This window comes from Vigna radiata, chromosome 5, assembly GCF_000741045.1.
Source record: "Vigna radiata var. radiata cultivar VC1973A chromosome 5, Vradiata_ver6, whole genome shotgun sequence".
Classification (NCBI taxonomy): domain Eukaryota; kingdom Viridiplantae; phylum Streptophyta; class Magnoliopsida; order Fabales; family Fabaceae; genus Vigna; species Vigna radiata.
Genome location: NC_028355.1, coordinates 3,933,392 through 3,959,577, shown reverse-complemented (window position 1 = coordinate 3,959,577; position 26,186 = coordinate 3,933,392). Strand labels below are relative to the sequence as shown.

General features: G+C 32.6%; 4 protein-coding genes across 5 annotated transcripts; 2 read left to right on the top strand and 2 right to left on the bottom strand.

Moving 5' to 3' along the window:
- Positions 1–213: 213 nt before the first annotated feature.
- On the bottom strand, positions 214–2,874 carry LOC106760082 (NAD(P)H-dependent 6'-deoxychalcone synthase-like). The gene is made up of 4 exons (XM_014643517.2): positions 2,514–2,874; positions 1,912–2,155; positions 1,217–1,393; positions 214–402 (listed from the first exon to the last, which is right to left on the bottom strand). Exons 1-4 carry the CDS (start codon positions 2,831–2,833, stop codon positions 214–216), a joined length of 930 nt encoding a protein of 309 aa, XP_014499003.1. The 5' UTR covers positions 2,834–2,874.
- Positions 2,875–3,663: 789 nt separating this feature from the next.
- LOC106762357 (eukaryotic translation initiation factor) lies at positions 3,664–10,086 on the bottom strand. 2 transcript variants are annotated; one of them, XM_022780480.1, is made up of 10 exons: positions 9,734–10,086; positions 8,667–8,738; positions 8,086–8,184; positions 7,612–7,800; positions 6,671–6,768; positions 6,142–6,229; positions 5,722–6,057; positions 5,385–5,630; positions 4,267–5,297; positions 3,664–3,814 (listed from the first exon to the last, which is right to left on the bottom strand). In XM_022780480.1, the coding sequence occupies exons 1-10, from the start codon at positions 9,887–9,889 to the stop codon at positions 3,769–3,771; spliced, it is 2,361 nt and encodes a 786-aa protein (XP_022636201.1). In that variant the 5' UTR covers positions 9,890–10,086; the 3' UTR covers positions 3,664–3,768. The 2 variants fall into 2 exon arrangements, with proteins under 2 accessions (XP_022636201.1, XP_014501712.1); XM_014646226.2 differs by lacking the exon at positions 3,664–3,814 and having other exon boundaries at positions 3,956–5,297; positions 9,734–10,085.
- A 5,990-nt stretch (positions 10,087–16,076) lies between these two features.
- LOC106761360 (tetraspanin-7) lies at positions 16,077–17,910 on the top strand. The gene is made up of 2 exons (XM_014644908.2): positions 16,077–16,836; positions 17,486–17,910. Exons 1-2 carry the CDS (start codon positions 16,330–16,332, stop codon positions 17,777–17,779), a joined length of 801 nt encoding a protein of 266 aa, XP_014500394.1. The 5' UTR covers positions 16,077–16,329; the 3' UTR covers positions 17,780–17,910.
- A 5,198-nt stretch (positions 17,911–23,108) lies between these two features.
- LOC106762816 (EIN3-binding F-box protein 1) lies at positions 23,109–25,934 on the top strand. The gene is made up of 2 exons (XM_014646890.2): positions 23,109–23,530; positions 23,686–25,934. The coding sequence occupies exons 1-2, from the start codon at positions 23,506–23,508 to the stop codon at positions 25,614–25,616; spliced, it is 1,956 nt and encodes a 651-aa protein (XP_014502376.1). The 5' UTR covers positions 23,109–23,505; the 3' UTR covers positions 25,617–25,934.
- Positions 25,935–26,186: the final 252 nt, after the last annotated feature.

The following is a 26,186-nucleotide window of genomic DNA, read 5'->3' as shown; positions in this document are numbered from 1 at the left end:
TAAAGAGATTATGAGAATTCTAAATTTTAAAGCTACTATTATCATTTTTAAAATGAAACAAAGCAAGACAGTAAAAAGCTATAGTTTTTATTAGATTCATGTAGCAAATGTGATTTTATGAAAATCATATTTTATTAAATCTAAAATTTATGATGAAAGGAAAGTTCATAACAAAATAAACTGGGTGTTTCAAACAACATTCATAACATTGCATTATTTTTCTTCATCCCAAATTTCTGGTCCAAGGTTGCATATCCTATTTTGCTTGATTTCATCAATTTTTGCATAGTCATCTTTTGTCAACGACCAATCAAATATTTCCAAATTTTGTTTCATTCTCTCCTTATTGTAACTCTTAACTACGATAGTTATCTCTAACTCATACAACCATCTAAGAGATACCTAATATACCACAAAAAACTAGGTTAGCATTGGCACATATACATACATACATAAAATATATATACATACATACATACATACATACATATATATATATATATATATATATATATATATATGTGTGTGTGTGTGTGATCTATATTTATATTTATGATTTTATTTTTTTAATTAAACAAATATGAATATAGATCTCACATTATATAAAAGTAAGAAATTTAAGTATTATTTAAAAGGTTTAATAGCCAATTTTGTTCCCAGTTTCGTTGACAAATCTCAATTTAGTCCCTCATTTTAAAAGTGTTTAAAATGGGTCCTCGCTTTCAAATTTTGAGTCAAATTAGTCCCTTTTGTTAAACAGAAACAAACGGTGTTAAGGGTTTGATGATTTGGCATAAGAGATATTATTTTATAGATATATCTATAAAATAATATCTCTTCTCCCAAATCATCAAACCCTTAAAGTTGTTTGTTTCTGTTTGACGGAAGGGACTAATTTGACTCAAAAATTTTGAAAGTAAGGACTCATTTCAATCACTTTTAAAACGATGGATTAAATTGAGATTTGTCAACGAAACTAGAAATAAAATTGGCTATTAAACCTATTTAAAAAAAATTATAAATAAATTCAATGTTTTAAGATTTTGAAAGTGTTGTGAATAATTTATATGAGTTGGACTCCAATCATATTTATTCAATTTTTTATTGATGAATCATCCTTTCAATTCCCAAATTGAATAAATATTGAAATTAAAATTCTTAATTAATCACATTATTTTTGTTTATATGTTTCATTAAAATATATTAATCACATTACCTGAGCAATAGACTTGTGATGAGCTTCTCCAATTTGTTTGAGCAATTCATTGTCCATTACATTATTGAAACCCCAGAAGTTTCCTGATCCCAAAGGACTGTGAGCAGTTACAATTATATTCTTTTTTTGACAAAATTCTCTCAACTTTTTTTGCTGCCAAGTAGGATTCAACTCAACCTGTTTCATGGTATTAAAATCAACGTCTAATTCATTATTATCTAAATTGAAATATTAAAAACCAGAAAATGGTATAATAAAAAATACTTTATTTAAATTTTAATTTTTTTTATAAATTTAAATATTTTTAATTGAGTTTTTATTAAAAATAATTATTTATTGCGTATTGAAAATTTTAGTATTTTTAATTAAGTTTATAACGTTTAATTTTTTTTATTAATTAGGAGATTTGTCTGATATATAGGCCGTATATTACTTCCTTTTTCTTTAAGTATTATAAATGAAAGGAAAAAAATTAATAAAAATAATATTAAATGAATTAAAGACACTTATATCATATATTAACTGTTATAATATCTAAATTAACTGGTAAAAGGCTGGAAAATGGTATAATGAAAACTTAATAATTTTATCCTATCATTTACTCGACACATTCGTTTTTAGAATTAAAAAAATTATTTTTTTTAACAGTCTTATATTATCTTTATAAAAACGTGATTACAAATTTATGAACTTACTTGATTGACAGAAGGAGGAATAGTAGCAAAAGAAAGGAGGTTTTCAAGTTTATGACAATTGAAATTGCTGACTCCAATGAATTTTGTAAGGCCTTGCTTTTGGCACTCCTCCATTGCTTGCCACACGCCCTTTAAATCAAATGATGCTAGGGCTTCTTCAGGAAAAGGAAAATCGAAAGTTCCAGGATTCACAGAAATGGGCCAGTGAATTAAGTAAAGATCCAAATATTCCAACTTCAGACACCTGCATTAGTTTTGGGCTCCACACAAAAATGTTGCTTCAGAATGGGAAATAGATGATGTAATAATACATTTTTCAAGCCCTCTTTTCAGGATAAAGATATTTAGACAATATTTTTTGACAACATTTGAATATCATCATATGTGTCATTGTGTGATTGGTAGTGTCATTGTGTCATTTGGACCAATCACACAATGACACGTATGATTGATGTTCAAATGTTGTCAAAAAGTGTTGTCTATGTATCATTACCCCTCTTTTTAATACTTTAATTCTTTTTTCAAATCCAGAATTATAAGAAGTAATGGTTTTATCATTACACTAATGCATGTACACATTAATTGACAACTTTTGTACTTACTGAAGCGTTTTGTGGATGGCTGGAAGAACAAGATTAGGAAAGTTATCAGTACACCAGAGTTTGGAAGTGATGAAAAGTTGGTCTCTGGAGGCTATGAGGCCAAGTTGAAGTGCTTCAGCTATGGCTTCTCCAAGGGATTTTTCAGAACCATATATTGAAGCAGTATCAAAGTGTCTGTAACCTAATTTGATAGCTTCTAGTATTGCCTCTTTGGTGTCAATGGGAGAAGATGTTGAAGCAGTGCCAAATCCAATTACAGGCATCTTGTGATGGTTTGAAGAAGATTGAAGTACCACATGAGGGATGTTTGATGAAGACATGTTTTTTTGTCACAATGCAATTAGTCAAAATGTGTTTAGATGAATTGCATATTCAATGAAGGACAGGAAAACTCTGTTTTTATAGATGTGTAATGCATAATGAAAAAAAATATTAATTATGTTTCAGGTGTAGGGTTGACATCTATCAACATAATTTATGAAATTATATTTATAAATGCATTTATTAATAATTAATAATATATTTATTATCGAAATTACTACACATCATAACCTGACGTATGCATTTATTTAGTGATTTATATAATTAATGCTACTATTTGTTGTATTTATTGTTTAAATTTAATGTCATTAATAATCATGTGAAAAAAATAAATAATTTTAGTTAAAATATTTAATAGTTTGCATGAAATACTATAAAATTATAAAATGATTTAAAAATCAATTATAATTTTTTTAATTTAAGTCTTTAAAAAATATTTATTTATATTTTTTTTTCTAATATTACAGTCTCGTTTTTATTTTGACGGAGAATTCTCACATTAATTAGATTTTTTTAATTGGATATGGGTATAGATAATATTCAATTTTTTCAATTGAGTATGAGAATGTAAATGAATTTGTATATATTCATAATAGTGTCTTCCTAATCATTCTAATAACCATTTTGTCTTCCTTTCTGTCTCCATTTAAATATCTAAAAATATTAATAGCTTATTAGGTTTATATATATGTTGGTGGAAGGAAAGAAATATTGAGAATTGATGTCAGAAAAAAAAAATAACATTCATTTCATAATTTAAAAACTAAAAACATATTTAACTTTAATAAATTTGTATTAAATATAATCAACTTAGTTAAATATTTCTGCAGTATCTCAAATTTGTATTTAAAAATTTAAAATTAAACTTCATATTAGTGTCAACATAATGATCAAATTTTGATTTAATTTAAACATCCTTAGTTTTAAACCATAATTAAAGTCCGACAAGTAAGATCCTCCAAGCACCAATATATCTTGATCTGCAAAAGAAGTTTTAGAGGGCCATGAGAAAGATAGAGCGCAAGATCAAGCTGAACTATCTAGCAACATAAATCTTCAAATATAGATAATGATTTATGCTCTGGCTAATTCAAAAAATCATTATGTCAACAAAATTAAAGTACTACTGAAATAAAATTAAATTTAACCCTGATGGAACACTTTCCAGAGAAACTCGGTACCTGATTAGCTAACCGGAAAATAATATCCGTAGCTTTATGATTTGACTTTTCCCTCAATAAACATAAAAAATCTCAATCAAAAATTAAATTTTACAGCTTGAGAAAAATGCCTGACAAGTCTCCACTTCATAACATAAATACAAAAATGTTTTACTCAAATCCTAAACCCTAAACCATAACATAAATCACTATGTCAAAAATATTAAGTAGAGCAGAGGAAGACACCCAGTTACAAAATCATTTTAACTCACTTGAGCAGACTCTGACAGGCCTCAATATCAGATGTTTGTAAATCCAACACTGATTGCCCGGATGCAGCAGATTTAATAGTCCCTACCGCACTGTCAAATATTGCTCTCTTGAACATGTCATCTTCCACCTTCTTGAGAATCTCTCTCGCCACCTTAAAATCTAATCCCCCGACCAAAATTAGTTTCCCAATTATCACACCAAAATTACTAGGTGCTTTAGGTAAATCTATGCCTATATCATCCAGCACAGAACCGAATAACAAACAGCCTGCCTCAATATCTATAACAGTAAGAATCTTCTTAATGTATAGATACTCCATGAGATTGGCTACAGGTTCAACACATGGTGGACTTTTATCAAGTGCAAGATAAATGGCTTCCTTAACAACCTCAGGATGATAAGAAGGAGATTTCAATTCCTCCACACACTGTAATGCCTCTTCCAAAATTTGAACACTGAAATATTCTTCTAGAAGAGAGATAGTTCTGCGGCGAAGATCATCAGTATTCAATCCACTGGCAGGTGCTTGTGGCTTCTCAGAGGATACAGGAACAGGAACAACAGTTCTATCATGTGAAGAGAGCTGAGGTGCTGTCTCATGGCCTAAACTGAAGTTTGCTGGACGAGCAAAAGATGTAGCAGCTCCAAGCACTAAGGCACTATTTCTTCCACTTATTATACCACTACTCCCTTGAGGTAGCAATTTTGAATTAATGATTGTGGACTTGGAAAGTAAAGGGCTGTTGGATCCAGCAGCTTGAACACCTGAGAAGTCTCCTCTTGGCATAGATCTAGTCTTAGGCATCTCCCAGTTGTTATTATCAAATCCAGGCATCCCAGGCATCTTCCTGGTCCCTGGCATTCCAGGCATCAAACCCCCTGCACCAGGTCGGGAAATAGGGAAGCCCCCAGGGCTGAAATTTCCTTGAACACCACCACGGGTGTTTCTCATACTCGCGGTGGCACCCGGTCGCAAACCAAGATTCTTTTCTGCTTCTGAATGAATTTCAGTAATGGTTTTGGCTTTGATCTACACAAGTGAGCATTAAAACTTAATAACAAGGCACTCAACTTAAGGATATTGTGTCACAGAATATAACAATTTATAAAAAGTTACCTCTTCCCGTCTAGGCACCCAGTTATTAGCTCGTAACTCTAGAACATCCCGAATCATGAACCTTATCCGGGGTACAAGTTGTAGATTTGAGCTCAATTCTTTCAATCGACTAAAGTAAATATCATTTATACGCCGCGATTTAGGACCCTCATCAAGCTGCTTGCCAATAGTGTTGAAAAACTGACATATGGCTTCAACATTTTCCTCGACAGGACAAGACTTGCTGTCTGGGGGTCCTAAAAGCTCCTACTCAAAGCAAAAAGCATACTAGTAAGTGAATATTACAAAACTGACACAGACATTTTATATGACAGTAGACATCTTAAGTCCTTCAAACCTGAACAATGTGATGGACAATCTTTTCAGGGACCATCTTCTGCTTCAATAGCTCACCAATTAAACGGATATTTCCAAGAGTCCGAAGCTTGAGCAGTCTTTCCTTGTCCGTACGGTCCATCTCCTGCTCAGGGGCAGCCATCCTTTTTAGTTCTACACCTTCAAATGCCTCCTGGCAATTATTCAATAATACTCGCTTAAAGGTGATTTCCTTCCCACCAGGTTCCCCAGATGGGAACGGAGGCAGTTTTTCATTCAGATCAGAACACAGCTGAGCATACATTGGGCAAAATGTTGGTTCTAGAACAGCCTTGTCAAAAATAAGTGAAATGACATCCTGCACTCACAAAGCAAAACGAGTAAATTTAGAACAAGAATGTGAACAGAAATAGATAGACAAGAGCAATTTAATATTGACAACCTTCAAGATGTCAGCAGAGGTAATGCCAGAATCAATTAATTGACCCTTCAGGACATCAAATTTCTCAGGAGTTAACTTATTCAGAATTCTGCATAAAATAAGACAACAGCATACAAATATCAGGAACCATCCAATTAAAAATGAGTATAAATAGACGGTACTATTCTACTATTGTATATGAAAAGCAGAAGCCATGCAGGTCCAAAGACCCTTAACAGAGTAATATGTGAAAAAGGCTTAAAAGAGCTTCAGTAGTAGCTCATCAAATTATACGGGAAAGGTAGAATCCTTCGTTAAAAAGACTGACAAGTTTATTACTTTTCACTTTCATATTTAATAATCAACAGCCTCCAACTGTGCAAGGTTGAAGCCATTTTACAACCTGCCAGCATCAAGGGAAATTACTGCACATGATACAAGTACTACAGAAGCTGAGATTCAAGTATACATGGCAACCCAGAATCCTTTCACATAGCATGGCTAATAGGACCTGCATCTAACTGTAATCTGCTAATCCAAAAACTATTACCCTTTCACAGTTTTTAAGACACGATCCTTATCAGATAGACTTCCCCTTCTGGCTGACCAAGGAACCTCGGCCTTGGCTAGTGTAGGAGTAGGTCCTCCCTGAATAAATAGACAGTAGATTAAAAATAATACATATTCATCATGTCAATCTAATAGGTAAACAGTAAAACAACAATTATATGAAGCAAAACTCATAGTAAGAGCATGTGACAAATACTCTTAATCTATTAACCAAGAAATTATGATAAGGCCTGCAGCACAACTCACTCATCATGAATAACTAGTCTAAGGGGAAAAGGTCAGACTTCAAAATAATAACATACAAAAAACATTCACAACTAAATAAAACTAATTTCAATTCTTTAATTGCAGTTCAGGACAATATCTACTGATAATTGTAATTTTTTACAAAATAACCCAACTAATGTTCATTTCGATCCATACTATCACATGCTTCTTCAACTGACTTGCATGGTCTGCAGCCAACTAAAAGAAACACACTACAACTACAAAGCTAAAGTGGCCATTTACGCACGGATGAAAGCAAATGAAGATACATTGTAACAAACAAATTAAGAATAGAAAAGAAAAACCAGAAAAATTATTTACCAAGACAACAGCCTATCATGTGAGTTAGTTGCTTAGTGGTGATGATTGCATCACATATCCAATTCGATCAAGATGCATAGCATTACAGGTTGGCATAGATAAAAATTAGAAAACAAAAATAAAATCACGAAAATATTGGTCTCAGGCACATCAGGGAATATGTAGAAAAAATTTTATGACAAAATATATATCAGGTAAAAATAAATGTAAGTAGCAATCTCTCCCTTTGAAAAAATCTATCTCGTTTATTTCTTTTATTGTGAGGGAAAGAAAACAGTTAAGGCAGTTGCGTAGCATTCTCCATTAAACTGATTTATTTCTTCCAATGCTTACCCCTTGGGTAGAAGATATCTGTGTCCTTGCAAACTGGGAATTAAGATGGTCTTGGCGATTAATCTGACTACTGTTATCTCTGAGGTTTTCCCAAGACTTCTCATCTTGACTAGCAGGAAGTTGTCCAGAACGACCTCGCCAATCACGATTGTCTAACTCGGAATACCGGTTTGGTAGTTGATGAGGAAGCTGCACAATATTACATAACATAAATTGCAAAAAATGAATACAGATAGATTCATAAAACAGATGATAATTAATTGCAACAGGCAAAAGAAAAATGTATCAGTAGTACAAGTATCAGTATGACATTCTAATTACAGAAGTCTTGTCATCGTATGATACAAACAAGTATGTTTTCCACTAAAAATAATCAACGCAAATCTTTATTGATCAATTTACCAAATAGAATGGAAGATGACTTATGGTTCAAAGCACAACTATCAATATAATTAAGGCAGAGAAGATAGTTACATTGCTGTCAGCTCGGCCGCCCCAACTTTGATTTTCACCGAAAAGTTCAGCTCCTATATCTTCCTTAATTTTCAGAATATCATCAAGGACTTCAACAGCCTATGAATGAAAATTTCAACAAATAGATAACAGTTAAAACATAAGTATTAGTTTAGATGCTTACACAAGTCACAAAAATAATACTGAACTATGACCTTCAGATGCAGATTCCCCTGGTATGGAGGGCAGAGGGGGAGAAAGACAAACGAAAAGAAAAATTTGGAGGCTCAGGTATAATCTAAATTGCCTTTTAATGGACCAAAACAAAATCCCCCCCCCAAAAAAAAAAAATAGACTGCCATAGTTTATAAATGAGGACTCACAAGGAAAAACCTATACAAAAAAAAATCAATTAGCCATGACAGAGTGCTGATCCACACCAGATTTTATCAGAAGATAGATGTGATCAATATAAAGCTTAAAATTAAGAAAGAAAAGCGCAGCAGAAGGAAGACCTGTATGATAAAATAAACAACTCTGCATATTCAGAAACGGATTTATAGAATTAAAACTAAAGCTAAACTAAAGGGGCAAACAATTACCTTGCCAAGCTCTAAAAGCTGATCTCNGGTATATTGCACACGCTCACGAACCTCAAAACGTGAATCTCCAGTCTATAAAACAAAAACTAGTAAGATACAGATCTCTATGCAAGGTCCACACACTGGAACAATGTCCTTACAACAAACAAATACCTCAAAAGGGCAAAAAAAATGAAATAGACATATATGATAGTATGCAACATTAAATATCAAATCATCACAATTATTTTCCATTCGAGTCCTTAACAAAACTACGGTGAAAAAATAGTTATACATGAACCAGGAAACACAAAACTCAATGATGAACTAACATTTGGCAAGACAAAACCGTTTCCCTTTCCAAATATTCATTCATCAGAAGCAAGTACACTGACAACACAACAGCTCATTTACTATGTTGTGTGGGAAAAGCATCTCTCATGCATAAGATATGTGTCCAACATTAAAATAATCTCAAAACTTCCTTAACGCAAAGGCAATGAACCAACATGCCTAGCAACATTAGGCCGAGCCAGTAGTTTTTGTTAAAAAGTCGCGTAGTCAGAGGCAGCTCTTGCAAACTGTTTCTCTGCTTGAATTAGTAGTCAGAGGCAGCTCTTGCAAACTGTTTCTCTGCTTGAATTAGCTTGAATTAGCGGAACCAGAATGAAAATTCTCAAACTTCCTTACTGCAACGGCATTGACTATTAGAAGGAACCCCATTAGTGTTGAGATTCACTAAACAACAGTCATAGAATCAAACCCTAGTTCCAAAGACAAACGAGCAGGAATGTGTGTGGGTCCTTTATGGGCAATCCAAAACTGAAGAAAGCCCACCTAAAGTCCACACTTTGTTTTATGTCCATATTTACAGCAAGAACCCATAACTGAGTGCTCCCACCAAGAATCCGGACATTCCAACTTCACCTTCTCCCTTAATACTCTAAACTTCAATTCTGTAATCCTAAATATAAAGTGATAATAATAGTACCAACAAAAAAGACAACAGTTGGGCATGTGTAGCGAGATCCAAACAAAAGGTGCTTGAGAAATCGAAAAAATGAGTGTAGAAAAGAGAAAGGTCTGACCTTGAGAGAGAAAAACGCATGGGGGCGCGAGAGAGAAAGATCGACGGAAGGAGTGAAAGGGGAAGACGATGAGGAGGAGAGAGCGAAAAGCCTGCTTCCACCGCCACGACCACCGCCAGGCCTCAAGCTTAGAACCGTTGGATCACCCTGCTGCATATCACTACTCACTGCAACAGATAAGAGAGTGTTGATCGGTGGTTTGTTGTTTCTTCTCTCTCTTCTTCTGCGCTGCGAGCCAAGGAGAAGAGAAAGAAAAAAGGTGCGGGGGCGACAAGAAACAAATAAAACCCTTACACCACACTACTGTGGCAGCGGGGGCGGGCACTGTACCAAGTTGTCTATTTGAGCAAAATGAGTGTCCTCAACAGGTTTAATTACTCCACCGTAGGTTTAAAAAATACTTTTTGAAATAAAGACTTTAATAGTTTTTTTTTCATTAAATTAAAATATATAACTAAAATTATGAGTAATATAAGTTTGAATAAGAGAAAAATAATATCGAAAAATTAAAATATTAAAGATCACTGTCTATAATTCCAATAATATTAAATGATTGAAAATGTATAATTCTAATAATTACATTGTAACATCCCAATAAATATAGATTTAAAACTATAAATATATGCAGGAGTTATCGATAATAATAATATTATAAAGGATAATGATATTTAGACAACATTTTTTTGACAACATTTGAACATTGATTACGTGTCAATATGTGATTGGTCGTAAATTACTCTATAATAGTGTTTATGATTATTATTATTATTAATTATGGAGTAATTTACGACCAATCACATATTGACACGTAATCAATGTTCAAATGTTGTCAAAAAAATGTTGTCTAAATATCATTATCCTATTATAAAACAGTAGGATAAACCTAATTACAAAATAGGAATATATATATATATATACATATATGGGTTAAATATGTTTTTCGTCCCCCAACTATTGGCCGTTTTTGTGTTTAGTCCCTCTTTCAAACTATAGTATAGTTTAGTCCTTCAACTTTAGAAAACTCTGGTTTTAGTCCTTTTTACCAATTTTTTTTAACTTTATTTGTTGTTTCAAACGCATTTCTCAGTTAACATTGAAGCAAAAATGTGTCAAACAGTGTAAACAATCCAAATGCTATAATGTAACGTGCTTTTCTCAGTTAACATTGAAGCAAAAATGTGTCAAACAGTGTAAACAATCCAAATGCTATAATGTAACGTGTGTCAAACAGTGTAAACAATCCAAATGCTATAATGTAACGTGCTTGAAACAGCAAATAAAGTTTAAAAAATTTGGTAAAAAGGACTAAAACCATAGTTTTCTAAAGTTGAAGGACTAAATTGTACTATAGTTTGAAAGAGGGACTAAACACAAAAACGACCAATAGTTGGGGGACGAAAAACATATTTAACCCTATATATATATATATATATGTGTGTGTGTGTGTGTATATATATATATATATATATAATATCCCAAAGATTTAAAACCGAACATGAGATGAAAGTTTAAAAGTTTAAAAGTAGAATATACAATTCTAAACTGAACGGCTCTAGAGTTCACTTAGACCAAACGGTGTTACACAAGAAACTATAACGAACGGCCATACAAAAGAAGGTTAATGTCAAACAGTTATCTAAATGTATAAAAGCCTAATCTATGGATCGGACGGTCCTACACTATTTTTAGACTATTCATCCTGCAAAGCTTCCTCCAAGGAGTCCTCAATACCTCCTGCTCACATTCATAGAATGATCATTGCAGTGAAGAGAACGGGTAGCAGAAGACATGACAGAAAATAAGGGTAAGCTTATGTAATTTAATTAAATCAAATCTAATATAATCATTTAAACATATCATAGCATGATTCAGAACTTCATCTTCAGACATACAACCATTATACAATCATCATAAACAACACCGAACATATAAACATAATAACCGACCACCACTGACACTGTCCGGACTTGTATGAACCATGTAGCTCGTCGTCTTTAGCACCCGGCGTGGTGTAGTAACTGGGATACACTCAACAGCTGCCACCCGAGGTTAGTCCTAAAACGACCATTTAGTCTTATGGTCGCGGACCTCCTGCCATTCTCATGCATGAGTTACCCTCTTCTATATGAGGAGGAGTAATCACGGAATATCAGGATCAAAGACGAAGCCAGAGTCTGACCATGTTCATACTTTACCAATCATAACCAAATCATGAGACATTCCTCCTTGAAATGCTCTTACATCTCCATTTTTATTCAATTCACAATTATTCATCATATTCATAGACTCAACCATTCATCAGAAGCATATAATAATAACTCCAATCCAAGGTAATAACTTAGAGAAACTAACGCTGCAACTAGGAGTATGACCGAACGGTCTAGGAGTATGACTGAACGGTCTAGTAACCATTTGACATTAGTTAAGTCGAACGTTATCTAAGACCGAACACATATAAACTTGTTTCGAAAATAAAGTCTTTGAACATATTACTAATACCTTAGACCGAGTACTTGGAGCTCAGGCTGAACACTTAGAGCTTAGGCCGAATACTTCACAGCTTTGGTCGAACACTTTATAGTAAGAAGTTCTCTTCAAGAAACCGAGTGTCAGTACAAGACCGAACACTCTTTAAGAGACTGAATGTCAGTATAAGACCGGACACTCTTTAAGAGATATGATTAATATAAAATCGAACACTTCAAAGACCGAGTGCTTAGTTTATGACCGAGTACTCTTAAAGACCGAGCATTTTAAAGAGTTAACCTATATGGGGAAACTGATAAAGAAACTTTCTTCACTTATTTTAAACACTCTGACTAAACTAACTTTGTAAAATATCAACTATGATAAATATCACCTTTAGGAGACCGATCGGTCATCAACTGAATCCTCCTATAGAAGAGAACTCAGTCAAGACCAAATGTCCTAAAAAAAAATACTGAACAGTCATATACATGACCCTCAATCAAATTACTGAATCTACAGAGTTTCGACTTAACCCTATTACTACCCAAGTCTTAACCATTTTCCAATCACAACACGTTCAACAACATGCAACATCACAAGATCAATCAAATTCATACATAATTCAGCATACAACATCCAAGACAAGAAAATAATTAAATTACAGGCTCCCCTTACCTTATAATTTCCAAAAATCCTAAGCTTTCAAGTGATACCGAGATGAAAAATCAAAACTCCAGACTTCCTACACGTTCATATTTTAGAATCAAGATGCACCTAACATTAAGAGTTGGAAACAGAGTCAGGAAAAGGACTTGGTTATTCACATGCAACCCAAAATGGTGTTTGCATGCATTAAAAATTGTAATTTAGTAAATTGAAATTATAATAATAATAATATTAAATTATTATTAATATTATTATAATAATAATTATTATTACTAATATTATTGTTATAATAATTATTATAATTGAAATTTGTTGTATTATTGTTATTATTACTCTTGTTATTTTTATTAGTTATTATTATTATTTATTGGATTAAATATGTTTTTAGTCCTTATTGTAAGGCCCCGACAACTTACAGGACTGCAGACTGCCCCCACACATCGACACTAGGCTTTCCAGTGTGCTTTGTCCTCACTCACACACTTTTCCAGAAAACTTCCTGGAAGGTCACCCATCCCATAATTACTCTAGGCTAAGCACGCTTAACCATGAAGTTCTTATGAGTTAGGCTACCGAAAAGCAAATGCATTTGTTGATATGAGTAGCCAAATCAATTCTTTTAAGCTATCCTTCAACCGTATAGTCCCATACCTATACAGTCTCTAGATCCCTCTCATTCCGGTGTATGTTTGATTCGTCCATGTACCCCTTCCACTGGAAGCCTGCCAGGAGTCGCTCCTTGTCTGTGCCCCCTACACCATGCCTCTTGCAACGACGATCACTCCCCGGCCTCGTCAGTGCCCGGGTGTCACACCTATACTTTGAGGCGATTTTGGTTTTAGTCCATTTTCAAACTATGGTATGTACCATAGTTTGAAAATGGACTAAAACCAAAATTACCATAGTTTGAAAATGGACTAAAACCAAAATCGCCTCGAAATATAGGGACTAAAAACATATTTAACCTTTATTTATTATTATTATTATTATTAAGATTATTATTATTATTAGTACTTAGCCAAACCTGGAGGCACTTGGATATTTCAAAAATCGAAATCCAACTCACCTTTCTTTGCCACTTTTACACTGTAATATTCCACTTACAAAATCTTTCAGAATGGAATTCATTAATGATACTCCTCATCGGAAATGAAGTCACTATCGACAAACCCGACCAAACGTGCTAGCAAATTTTCGATCACAACTTTATCAATTGACCCCATTCTACATGGCTCAACACCAACAGCCACCACTGGTTTCTCGATTCACCACCCCTTCAACCCACCACCACAACATAAGCACCATCACAACCCCAACAACTCTTCTTTTTCAACCCACACTTCTTCCACAGCGCATTCTCCGATAATTAGAGTTAGAATTATAAATTACGTAGAGGATAAATGAGACTTTGCACAACCTATCCCTCGAAATCTCTTCACTTTGGCAGGTGATAAAAAAAAAATGTATCCTGCAAATCCATTCAAATCGTCGCTTTCATTTCTCCTCAAGTGAACACATAAATCACTTTCTTTCTTCGCTCACAAACAGGTGTGAATAGTTCAAGTGAACACAACATTAATATTGTCCTATTTCCAAACAGTTATTGATAGTAAGTTATTATCCTTCACTTTTAGAAGGATAATTGTGGTTATTGGTATGATGTGTTTGATCATCTAAATAATCTAATTTAGTGTTAATCATACAATCATACGATACATTATTATATTTTAATAATCTTATATTTTTAATATTTTTTATATTTATAGTTTTATAATTTAATAATCTAATGTTTTAATAACCTTATAATCTAATGATTTTATAGACTAATAATTTTATAATAATCTTATAATCTACTTGTCTTAAGATAATAGTGTTATTGTGTAAGAGTGTCATATTTTAATAATATTTTAATAGTCTTATAAATATGTGATAGCTTTATACAAATTTAAAAATGACCATTAGAAAAGCTTTAATTTTTTTTTCGGATTTTGAATTTTAAATTCAAATTTTGCAATCAAATTTTTACATTTTCTTTTCATTTTTAAATTTCAAATTGAAATTGTGTTACCATATATATTTAATGTCAATCTTAATTTCAATTTAAAGGTTGAAATTAAAATTATTACTTATTTTTGTGTCATGTAAATTTGCAATTGAATAAGATTTTTTTTTAAATCGTTATGAAAATATAACTTGTATTTCTTCTATTTATTTAACATGACATTAAACTGATTGTATTTATTGATTGTTTGATTTTTTTTTTATACTGAACTTCCAGTACTCGTATGCAAAACTGAAAAGAATAAATGAAATAGAACATGTGTAAACACACATAAATATGCATATGTAAATATAATAAATAAATGTGTTACAATTATTATTTAAATTTAACATAAGTGTATTACAATTTTGAAAGGGTTAAAAGGACTTCTTTATTTTATAATCTTTTTTATTTAGAAATTCAAATTCAAACTTTGATACAATATCTTTATAGTCTTTTGTAATTTTGATTTTGAAATTCATAGTTTGTTACCAAATATTTATAATTTTAAATTTGACAATATGAATCTTAATTTTATAAAAATATTGAAATTGAACACGTTAGTAATTTTTGTATAGTTAATTTAAAAAAACTTATAATTTTAATTTTTTTAACAATACATACACTCTATCTTATTGAAATTGTTTTTTAAATTATTATTCAGATTTCACATAAAGGTATTGTAATTTTAAATTTCACAAAAGAAAAACTACTCATTTCTCGAGTCTCTAAAAGGTTGCATATTGAGAAAAGCAAAGAAGAAAGAGACAAGAGTAAAGAGGGACAGTGTACTTAGATTTTAAAATCTTAAGTGTCTTAGATTTTTGTGTCTTTTTTGGACTTATTTTAATTTTCTTTATTTATCTTACACTGTTGTCTGTAAAATTTGATAAATTATATTTGTTTGTGATTATTTGAATTAATTATTGTTATGCTATTAATGAAAAGACTTTCACTCAACTATAAAAAAGTTTACATTAGAATTTATATACTTAGGATTAATTGTTTAGTGATGATCAGAATTAACTAGAAAGTTGTACATTTTAGAGCATTATAAGTTTCATTACTACCTATCTCTATTCTTTACCATTGTGGGGAGATTCTGTACCGTCTTAATTATCTTAGTATGCTATGGCTAAAACACAATAATTTCCCAAAAGAATTTAGCCAGAACATAACCAATCAAACATGTTAAAACTCGTTGGCAAGGAACAATTACAATAATGGAACATGATTGTTTTTAAAGTGCGCAGAATTGAATATTCCAGTAGAAAGATGATGTGAAACGGGAACAGAAAGAAACAATAATAAAAGAAAGTAACATAAGAGGAAGCTCTCACTAAAGTACTGTTAATACTAATTGTTGAAGTGAGTTCAGAGAAGAAAAGGTATTTTCTTGGGTACAGATCAATCACAGAAGATGTTCAGGGTGAGCAACAATCTTGTTGGGGTGCTGAATCTGCTGGCTTTCCTTCTCTCGATTCCCATTTTAGTGACGGGCGTGTGGCTGAGCAAGCAAGCGAACACGGAGTGCGAATGGTGGCTGCAAAGAATCTTCATTGTGCTGGGCGTTTTCCTTCTGGTGGTGTCTCTGGCAGGTCTTGTCGGCGCATGTTGTCGTGTCTCATGTCTCCTCTGGCTTTACCTCTTCGTCATGTTCCTGCTCATACTCCTTGTTCTTTCTTTCACCATCTTCGCCTTCGTCGTCACCAACAAGGGTGCCGGTCAAGTCCTTTCCAACCGAGGCTACAAGGAGTACAGGCTCGGTGACTACTCCAACTGGTTTCAGAACAGAGTCAACAACGCTCACAACTGGAACCGAATTCGGAGCTGTCTCCGATCTTCCAAACTCTGCTCCCAATTTCAAACCCAATTCGCCAACGACAATCTGCAAAAGTTCTACGCTGAGAGCTTGTCTTCGCTTCAGGTATTCTATTCCGCATTTCCTTTTTTTCTTTTTCGAATTTCTCCTTTTCCACTTATTCAATGCAAATTTAACTCAAATAGTTTAGTATAAAAGCCCCTTCAGCTGGTGTTCTCCAGTGTGTAGTACTGTTTTTGCCTTTCCCCCATGACCCACCACCGTGTGGTTTTCATTTCCACTTCTGGAGAAAGTATTTCTTCGTCTGCTCCATGTGAGCATGAGAGGTGTTTTGTGTAATATTATATCGTAAGTAGGTTTCTTTTGAAAGAGTTGGTATATTTTGTGTTGTCTTTCTTTTATTCTTTTGTTATCCTCTTTAGTGGTCTTTGACCAAATTTTAAAGGCTGCATGATGGATGCTTGTACTGTTACAGTAAAAGGTAAGTTGTTTTTTATTTCTCTTGAGCTGCACTTGTGTTGCAATCAGAAATCTTCAGATCCTTGCAGCATTTAGACGAGGCTTTTCTTTTTTCCATTTATATGATTTATTTAGTTTTCATAAAAGCTTTTGAACTTTCTGAACTACCTCTACCCTTTTTTCACCTAATCTTTCTCTTTCAGTCTCTTTTCCATAAGAAATTTAACTTCTTTTCTTGACACGACTTCAAAAACTTTAGGTCTCATGGTTTTGCAATTGTTGTTTTGTGGTTCAGTCCGGGTGTTGCAAGCCATCAGACAGCTGCAACTTTGAGTACCAGGGTCCATCTGTCTGGAAAAAGACTGAAAGTGCAAATTATTCGAACCCTGACTGTAATGCTTGGGACAATGATCCCAATGTTCTGTGCTTCAATTGCCAAACTTGCAAGGCTGGGTTCCTGCAGAGCCTTAAGACTGACTGGAAGAAGGTGACAATTGTTAATGTCATATTCCTCATCTTCCTCATCATTGTGTACTCTGTTGGTTGCTGCGCATTCCGGAATAACTTGAGAGATAATTGGAAGCGCTAGATGCAGCCATGTAGTTAGAAGCATTTCATTTTTCTTCTTCTAAGCTCTCACCTTCTGTTGTTATTTCCTAGTATGATCACCTTGGACCTCAGCTATGGTTTCTTTACTATGTGGTTCCTTTTCCCGTTGAAGAAGATGATTCATGAGATAAGGATATTTGTTTTGAGAACCTGTCGATAGAGATAGATTTTTTTGACAGGGATCACGGGTATGTCATCTTAGCCTTTTTTTCACAACGTGGAATCGAAAGAAACAAATGCTTTTAGGGTCTGTCGTCACCTTCCCTCTGTCACCATTATTCTTGTCGCCACTCAGCTACCTCTTTCTGTGCTAGAATATGATTTCGTAAAAATTTGAACTTTTTAAACAGTGAAATCAGATGCTACTTTACTTTCTGGATTTCGATTGATTGGAATGGATATTTTCTGTGTATACTTTTTGTAATGATATAGAAAAAATGAAAAGCAATACCATATACTCTTAATTACCTTACGGATTGGTGAACATCATGAAATATTACGTCACGACACAAAAGGAGAAATTGAACATCATCAAACATTACATTCATGTTTCATATGATTAAATTTCCCATCGTTATGTTCTTTCATATTCACCTTCCTAAAATAGGCATTACATGATATAAATGTTTCACAAGATCGATACAATTTTTTTTTTCTTAAAGTTAAAGTTGCCCCATATGGTTTTTCTTTCCTAATAATGCAATGCGGGGTGTGCGTGCTAGAAAAGAACATAACATCCATCATATCATAGTTTTGTCACAACTAGACCGGATTAATCGGTTCTAATCAGTTTAATTAGAAATTAAGTGAGTGTGTAATCTAAACTTTCTAAAAGTTTGATTTCATTCGAACCGAGATAGACCCGGTCAAGCTGCCCAAGACCCGAGAAAGCTAACGTTTTCAAAGGATCAACGGGTTAGCTCAACAAACATGCTTCTTTTCTTTTTATGATTAATTTTGTTAAGAGATTTGGAGTTACTAATATATTGTTTGTTATTGATCAACTTAAATATCATGTGTTGGATTTTTTTTTCTTTCATATATGATTTGCTTTTCTTATATGTTACGACTTGTAATACTTTTGAGTGAAGTTTAAATTTTAATTTTGTAAATTTATTTATATAATACTTTTTTTTTTTATTAACCGTGCTTCGTATAATGTATTATATTAAAAAAAACAGAATAAAAGTATTTGATTTGTTGATTTAACCCTTGAAATGTGAACCTATGCTTTTACATTGATATAATAGTACAGGGATGTGATTGCAGGTTGGATTAAATAGGATTCGGGTAAACACATTAAGTTGGATTAAGTTTCTTTACTTTTTCTTTTTTTATGTTAAACTCGATCCAACTCAATTCAAGAGTTGAGTCAAAAGTTTGAAGAAGTTTTTTTTTTTTTGTTAAAAAATATAATTTTTAAATACCATCCTAATTTTAAAAAATAACAATTTACAAAAATTAATTTAATGTTTCATGACAAGTTTTTCAAAACTAATTCAAGAAATGAAAAAAAGAAAGAAAGAAGACACAACACAATTTGTCTAAACTAACAAGTTATGAACATCAACATAGAATAAATAGTCTAAAGTTTAAATAAAAGTCACATTATTACGATATATACAGTCCTCTCAAAATGTCAAACACTATAAAATAAAAAATCAATTTTTAGTAAGATCATTTTTAGGAATGAAATGTGCAAATTTTAAAAACAAAATAAATTATACACGTAATACTAAATTTTAATATCTCTTACGTTACAAAGAATACATAAATCATCTGACGTGAGATTAATAACTCTCAATAATAGAAAAAAAAATTGTTTTACGTGTGAGGTTAGGTGTTGGAAATCTCACATTCACTAGAGATAAAGTCAATAATTTATAATATACAAATAGATCCAAATCTCATCTTATAAGTCAATTTCATGCATGAAATTGAATTAGACTTAAGTCCACTTTCTAACATGACCTTTGATGGTTATAGATTACTTTTTTATAAAGAGGAACAATCTTTCCTCGTTATTTTCATTATTTTTTCTTACTCGTATGTGCATATTGCACAATTATTTCTTCATTTTAGGCAATAAAATGTTGACTATCCAACTTTTTTTGTTTGAGGAGTCACAGGAAGGGATGATAAGATATTCACCTCACAAGTCGTTTTGTACTCTTCTTAACCCTCATAATACAAATAAATATGAAAAAAATACTTAAGAGGTATAAAAATAATAGAACATGTATTTTTCATTTATCTAATTTTACTGAATTAAAAATATTTTAATTTTACTTTTTTATTATATATATTTCTTTAGATTATAAAAAGATTATATCTAAAATACTACAAAATAAAATAAAATTTGAAGAAGGAATTTTAAATAAATAGTTATATATAAATCTTTTTATAGCAGGAAAATAAATAAAATAAAAAATTATAAATGAATGGAAAAGAAAAAATAATAACGTGTCATTAATAAATAATAAGAACATGAAATCCGAAAGTAAAATAAATAATAAATATGCAAATGAATAAAAAGAGAAATACAAAACTAAAAATGAAACAGACAGAAATATAAGTTAAAACATTGGTAAATCAAATAAAAAATATATAATGTAATAAAGAGAAGTAATACATAACTAAAAAAAATTAAATAACAAGTATTGATGTGATTTATTAGTGGTGTGCCAAAATTGAAACCAGATCAGCCCTAACTAAGTGGGCTAAGCTGACACTCCTAACTAAGCTGGCTAGTCCGTTGTGAGTAAATGAGTTGACCCAAAGAAATTAAATGACCCGGAGGTTTTGACGTATCTTTAACGTGTCCTTTCTTTTAAATTTTGTTTTTCATTTTAATATATATGATTTAAAAGTAAATTTAGTTACATAAATAGTTTTTAGAATTTTAATTATTTAATTTATACTTCTAATTAAATAAATTAAAATAATTATTATATTTACAAATTAAATTATGACATTATAATTACAATAAAAAAACTTAATTTATAAGTATTACACTAATATTTTTAAAGAATTATTATTTTATTTTTGAATTTAGAAAAGCGGAGTACCCTATCCAATTGTATTATTTTGAATTGGTTTAGTCGGGTTTTAATCCAGTGGAGAAAAGGCAGTGTTTTCGTGTAAAGAAAGAAAAAGCCAAAGGTGCAACCTTATTGAGTTGTATAGTATTGCCTAACCTAAAAGAGATACATTGATTCTAGTCTAACTACTGTTTTCATTTTCCGTTTTCCTTTTTTGAAGAATCAAAACATGGTTTAAATTCAGGTTTCGTAGGTATCCTTCATTTCTGGCCATGCAATGAACCCTAAACCCTCAAAATCAAATTCATTGCATGCACGTCTGAAACCAACCCAGGATTTCAAACTTTTCATGGGACCACACTTTGCAAACATTTATGACTATTTTTCCTTTATTTTCTCCTGGCTCAACTAACTCAAACAATTTGTCTCCTACTTTTAGAATCCCTTTTACATCACAATTTTAGGACCATATTACCGATAAAATAAAAAATTCTCTAATTTTAAAACATTTCATAAATTTCTCCTCATTTTAATATTTCATTTTCTCTTTTAAAACATTCCTGAAAACCATCTAAAATCAATTATGACCAATAATAAATTATTTAAACAATGCATTATGCACATATTTTTTTTATTTCTAAAAGTTTGTCTCCAAAGTATTAAATATAACACTTAAAGTAATAGAATATAAAACCAAAACAACTTGTCATGGTTCTTGGATTTTATTTTAAATAAACTATTTTAGAAAAAACTAAAACTTTAATAAATTTTGGATGGAAATTGATTATCATGTGGAAACGTTTTTAGAAAAAATGGGTTTGAGATAAAAAGTGATAAAGAAAAGTATGTTTATGTTCTTATGGATATATATATATATATATATATATATATATATATATATATATATATATATATATATATATATATATATATATATATATATATGATCCATGGTATGAAGATGTCACATTAGCCTTATTAACTCCCTTAAAACACGTATACAAAATTTTGAAATGTTTTAATTAAATATAATAGATAATTAGATTCAAGAATAAAGAACTATAAATACTGTTAGTACATTTTCAATATTTAAAAAATATTTATTATATGTATAGTTTTTGGAAGCTATAAATCTATAGTTTATTTTTAATATAATGAATACAATATTTTAATTGTAATGCAGGGATTGGCTTAAGAAAAGTGAGACACCACTCGAAAATGGACAATTATGAATATGAAAGACTAATATATTATCTAAATTGACAGATAAGGTCAAACGGAGATATAAGATGTCGAATGATATTGCTTGACAGAAGCTTTATAATAATTAGAGGTATAAATCTGAGATTAAGGTTTCATTAATCTTAAGCCTATACAAAAAACTATAAATACAGTATTCTAAATCCTGTACAAACAATTTGTTGACTTAACCTTAACAGGTATTCTTCTGGACGTGGAGTGAAGACGAAGACTAATCGATTAATTACGAACGACGTTGCAGAAAAATTTATGAAAATGTTAAAGTAACTCGACCTCATACCCGAAATATTAAAATAATCTTTGTTCTATTTTTCAAACCTTTAAAAATCATAAAAAAATCACCTTATTTACGAATATTGTAACTGCAAAATCAAAGCAATATTATACTAAAGTCTGTAAAAAAAACCACAGAGAGATTGAAAAATTGTGACGTTGGAAATCGAGAAAAAAAAAATAGTGATTGAAAACACATTGTATATTTACACACACAAAAGAAAAGTAGTAAACAATCCAAGTCCGTTATTTGATTAAATTAAAATTTTATTTTTTCTTATTTTATGTGCGAGAAAATATGTTAATATATTATTTACAAATTTCATTTGTGCACATAATGCATATAAATCATTAAGACAAAATGAAAATAATGTGTAGAAGGTTATAGAAACAAAATGAAAATAATGTGTAGAAGGCTATAGAAAGAAAATGAAAATAATGTGCAGAAGGTTATAGAAAGAAAATGAAAATATAGTTTTAAATAAACAATATTATAATTATAATCGAATAATAGTTTTAATAGTACATTTGCATCTAATTTGTAAGTAAAAGAAAAAAAAATCTAAAAATAACTTAAAAAAAACAGCTGATACCATCAAAGAAGATAGAGAAAAAAGTGGCTGGAAAACACGTGCCTAGTATTGTGTTTGAATAGGTAAGGCACATGCTTAGGTGGTTGGTTGGGTTGGTTTGGACTAGTATTAGAATGAGAGGGTGTATGTGGATGTACGGAGAATCTCCGGTTTCAGGGAATGATTCATTGCACTACACCAATTTGTACCAATATTAAACTTCTTTGCACCTTCTTTTCTTTTCTACAATCTCCTCCACACCTATCTCTCTTCCTTTTCCATTATAAATCCATTTCTTCACAACACGTATATATTACATTGCACCCATTCCTCTCACAACACAAACACCATTCCCTGCATTGGATTCTCTCAAAGATTCTTCCTTCTTCATCAGTTCATCGTTTTTGCCCTGCGCTGTGGGGTTGCTGCTCTCAAATGCTCTTGATCCTTCTCTTGCTCACTGTTCTTGTCGCTGTTGCTCTTGTTCTTTCTGGGTCTGCGGATTTTCAGCTGCTCCCATTCCTATTCCTGTGCCTGTGGATTTCCCTTCCCTACTCATCATGCCTACCCTTGTCAATTATAGTGGTAAGTGTTGCAAATTGGAATCTGTCTACTCTTTGATCGTTTTCGTACTGTTTTGCAAGGCTTTAATTTCTTACATGTAAGATAAATAATGTTTCTTTCGCTCTTGGAAGTAGTGTTTTTGATGGGTTGTTTTCATGTGTTAATGTGTTTTACAGGTGATGATGAACTCTATTCTGGAGCTTCCTTTTATCAAAAAAATCTCATTGATTTGGGTCGCGTGTGTACTTTGGGTTCAAGTGTGGATGGGTACTACTGCAGTCCTAGGAAACGAGCTCGCATCAGTGCCCCGGATATTTTTGAAACTCCACGGCTCAGGAAAGATCAAAAGCCTACGATTGAAGTTCTTCCTAATGAATGTCTTTTTGAGATTTTCAGACGGCTCTCTAGTGGCAAAGAGAGGAGCTCTTGTTCCTGTGTATCTAAGCGGTGGCTCATGCTTATGAGCAGTATCTGCAGAGCTGAAATTTACAAGTCTGAGAATCTGACCGAGGGATCTGCTTCCTGTGATGATGAAATGGCCTCGGTGGATGACGATCTAGTTATCGAAGATGATGGGTACTTATCGCGGTGTTTGGAAGGAAAGAAGGCAACTGATGTGAGACTTGCAGCAATTGCAGTTGGGACTAGTGCCCGTGGAGGACTGGGAAAACTGTCTATCAGAGGAAGCAATTCTGCTCGCGGTGTCACAGATGTTGGTCTCTCAGCAATTGCTCATGGCTGCCCTTCTCTTAGATCATTTTCTATGTGGAATGTTTCTTCTGTCGGGGATGAGGGTCTGTCCGAAATAGCAAAAGGGTGCCATATGTTGGAGAAGCTTGATATCTGCCAGGCTTCCTCCATTAGCAACAAAAGTCTAATTGCAATAGCTAAGGGCTGCCCCAATTTGACCACCTTAAACATTGAATCGTGTCCTGAGGTTGGAAACGAGGGGTTGCAAGCAATAGCAAGGTCTTGCCCCAAGTTAAAGTGCATCTCTATCAAGGGTTGTCCTCTTGTTGGGGATCATGGAGTATCAAGTCTATTATCATCAGCTGATAACCTTTCAAGGGTAAAGCTTCAGGATTTAAACATTACAGATTTCTCTCTGGCTGTCATTGGTCATTATGGAAAGGCAATTGTAAATTTAGTGCTCTCCGGTCTTCAAAATGTCAGTGAAAGGGGGTTTTGGGTCATGGGTATTGCTCAAGGTCTGCAGAAGCTTGTGTCACTTACAGTTTCCTCATGTCGAGGGATAACAGATGCAAGCATCGAAGCCATAGGTAAAGGTTGCATCCACCTGAAGCAGATGTTTCTGCGCAGGTGTTGTTTAGTGTCTGATAATGGCTTGGTAGCATTTAGCAAAGCTGCAAGGTCTCTCGAGAGCCTGCAGTTGGAGGAGTGTAACAGCATCACCCAGTTTGGGATTATTGGTGCTCTTTCAAACATCAAAACAACATTGAAGTATCTCACCCTTCTGAAGTGTAAAGGAATTAAAGATATAGATGTGGAAGCATCAATGTTTTCTCCCTGTGAGTCTCTCCAACATTTATCCATTCGTAATTGCCCTGGTGTTGGAAATGCTAGCCTCACCATGGTTGGGAAATTGTGTCCCAAACTTCAGCGCGTTGATCTGACTGGACTTTATGGTGTTACTGATGCTGGCCTTCTTCCTCTTGTACAGAATTCTGAGGCTGGGTTGGTCAAGGTGAACCTTGCTGGCTGCGGCAATTTGTCAGACAACATAGTTTCAGAACTGGCCAGGCTACATGGTAGAACACTTGAATTGCTAAATCTTGATGGATGCAGGAAGATTACCGATGCAAGCTTGGTTGCAATTGCAGATAACTGCCTTCTGCTTAAGGATCTAGACATGTCAAAGTGTGCAATCACTGATGCTGGAATAGCTGTTCTTTCTAATGCCAATCGGCTTACTCTGCAAGTGCTTTCTTTGTCAAACTGTTCTGGTATAACTTGCAAGAGTGGACCTTCCCTAACAAATTTAGGCCAGACCTTGGTTGGGTTGAATCTTCAGAATTGCAATTCAATTGGCTGCAACACAGTTGAGTTGCTAGTGGAGAAGTTGTGGAGATGTGACATTCTGGCTTAATCATGATCTGAACCAATTCAATTGTCATAGTTGTTTTCCAGGGAACTTTGGTGGACCCTTTTTTCAAGCATTTTCCGTGCAGAAATGCTTGTTACAACCCTTTTGGCCTTGCTAGTAGAGGCCCCTTCCTTTATGCTATGGTTCCCTGAGAATGCGTTTACTATGTCCTGGTTGGTTGATGGCTGCCACTGGAAATAGATAGTGTACATTGTACATGTTAAACTCTCTTTTTGTCTTGCTGGTTGTTTTGTACTAAGATGTTTTAGTTAGATATATATATTCACACTATTAATACAATAACCAAAATTTGATTTAGTACAGTTTTGTTTGAGTTTTAATCACACCTTAATTGTCAATTATAGTTTACTAAACATTTAACTAACTTCTGGCGAGTTTGATATTAAGGCTAATAGTTACTTTTGTAATTTTTGTAATTGCACTAAAAACAAAATTTAGCCATAAGTCCATACACATCCAAAGAAAATATAATAGGAATAATCTATGAAGAAAATTAGCCACAAGTCCATACACATCCAGAGAATAGGCATAATGTACATAAAACACCAAATA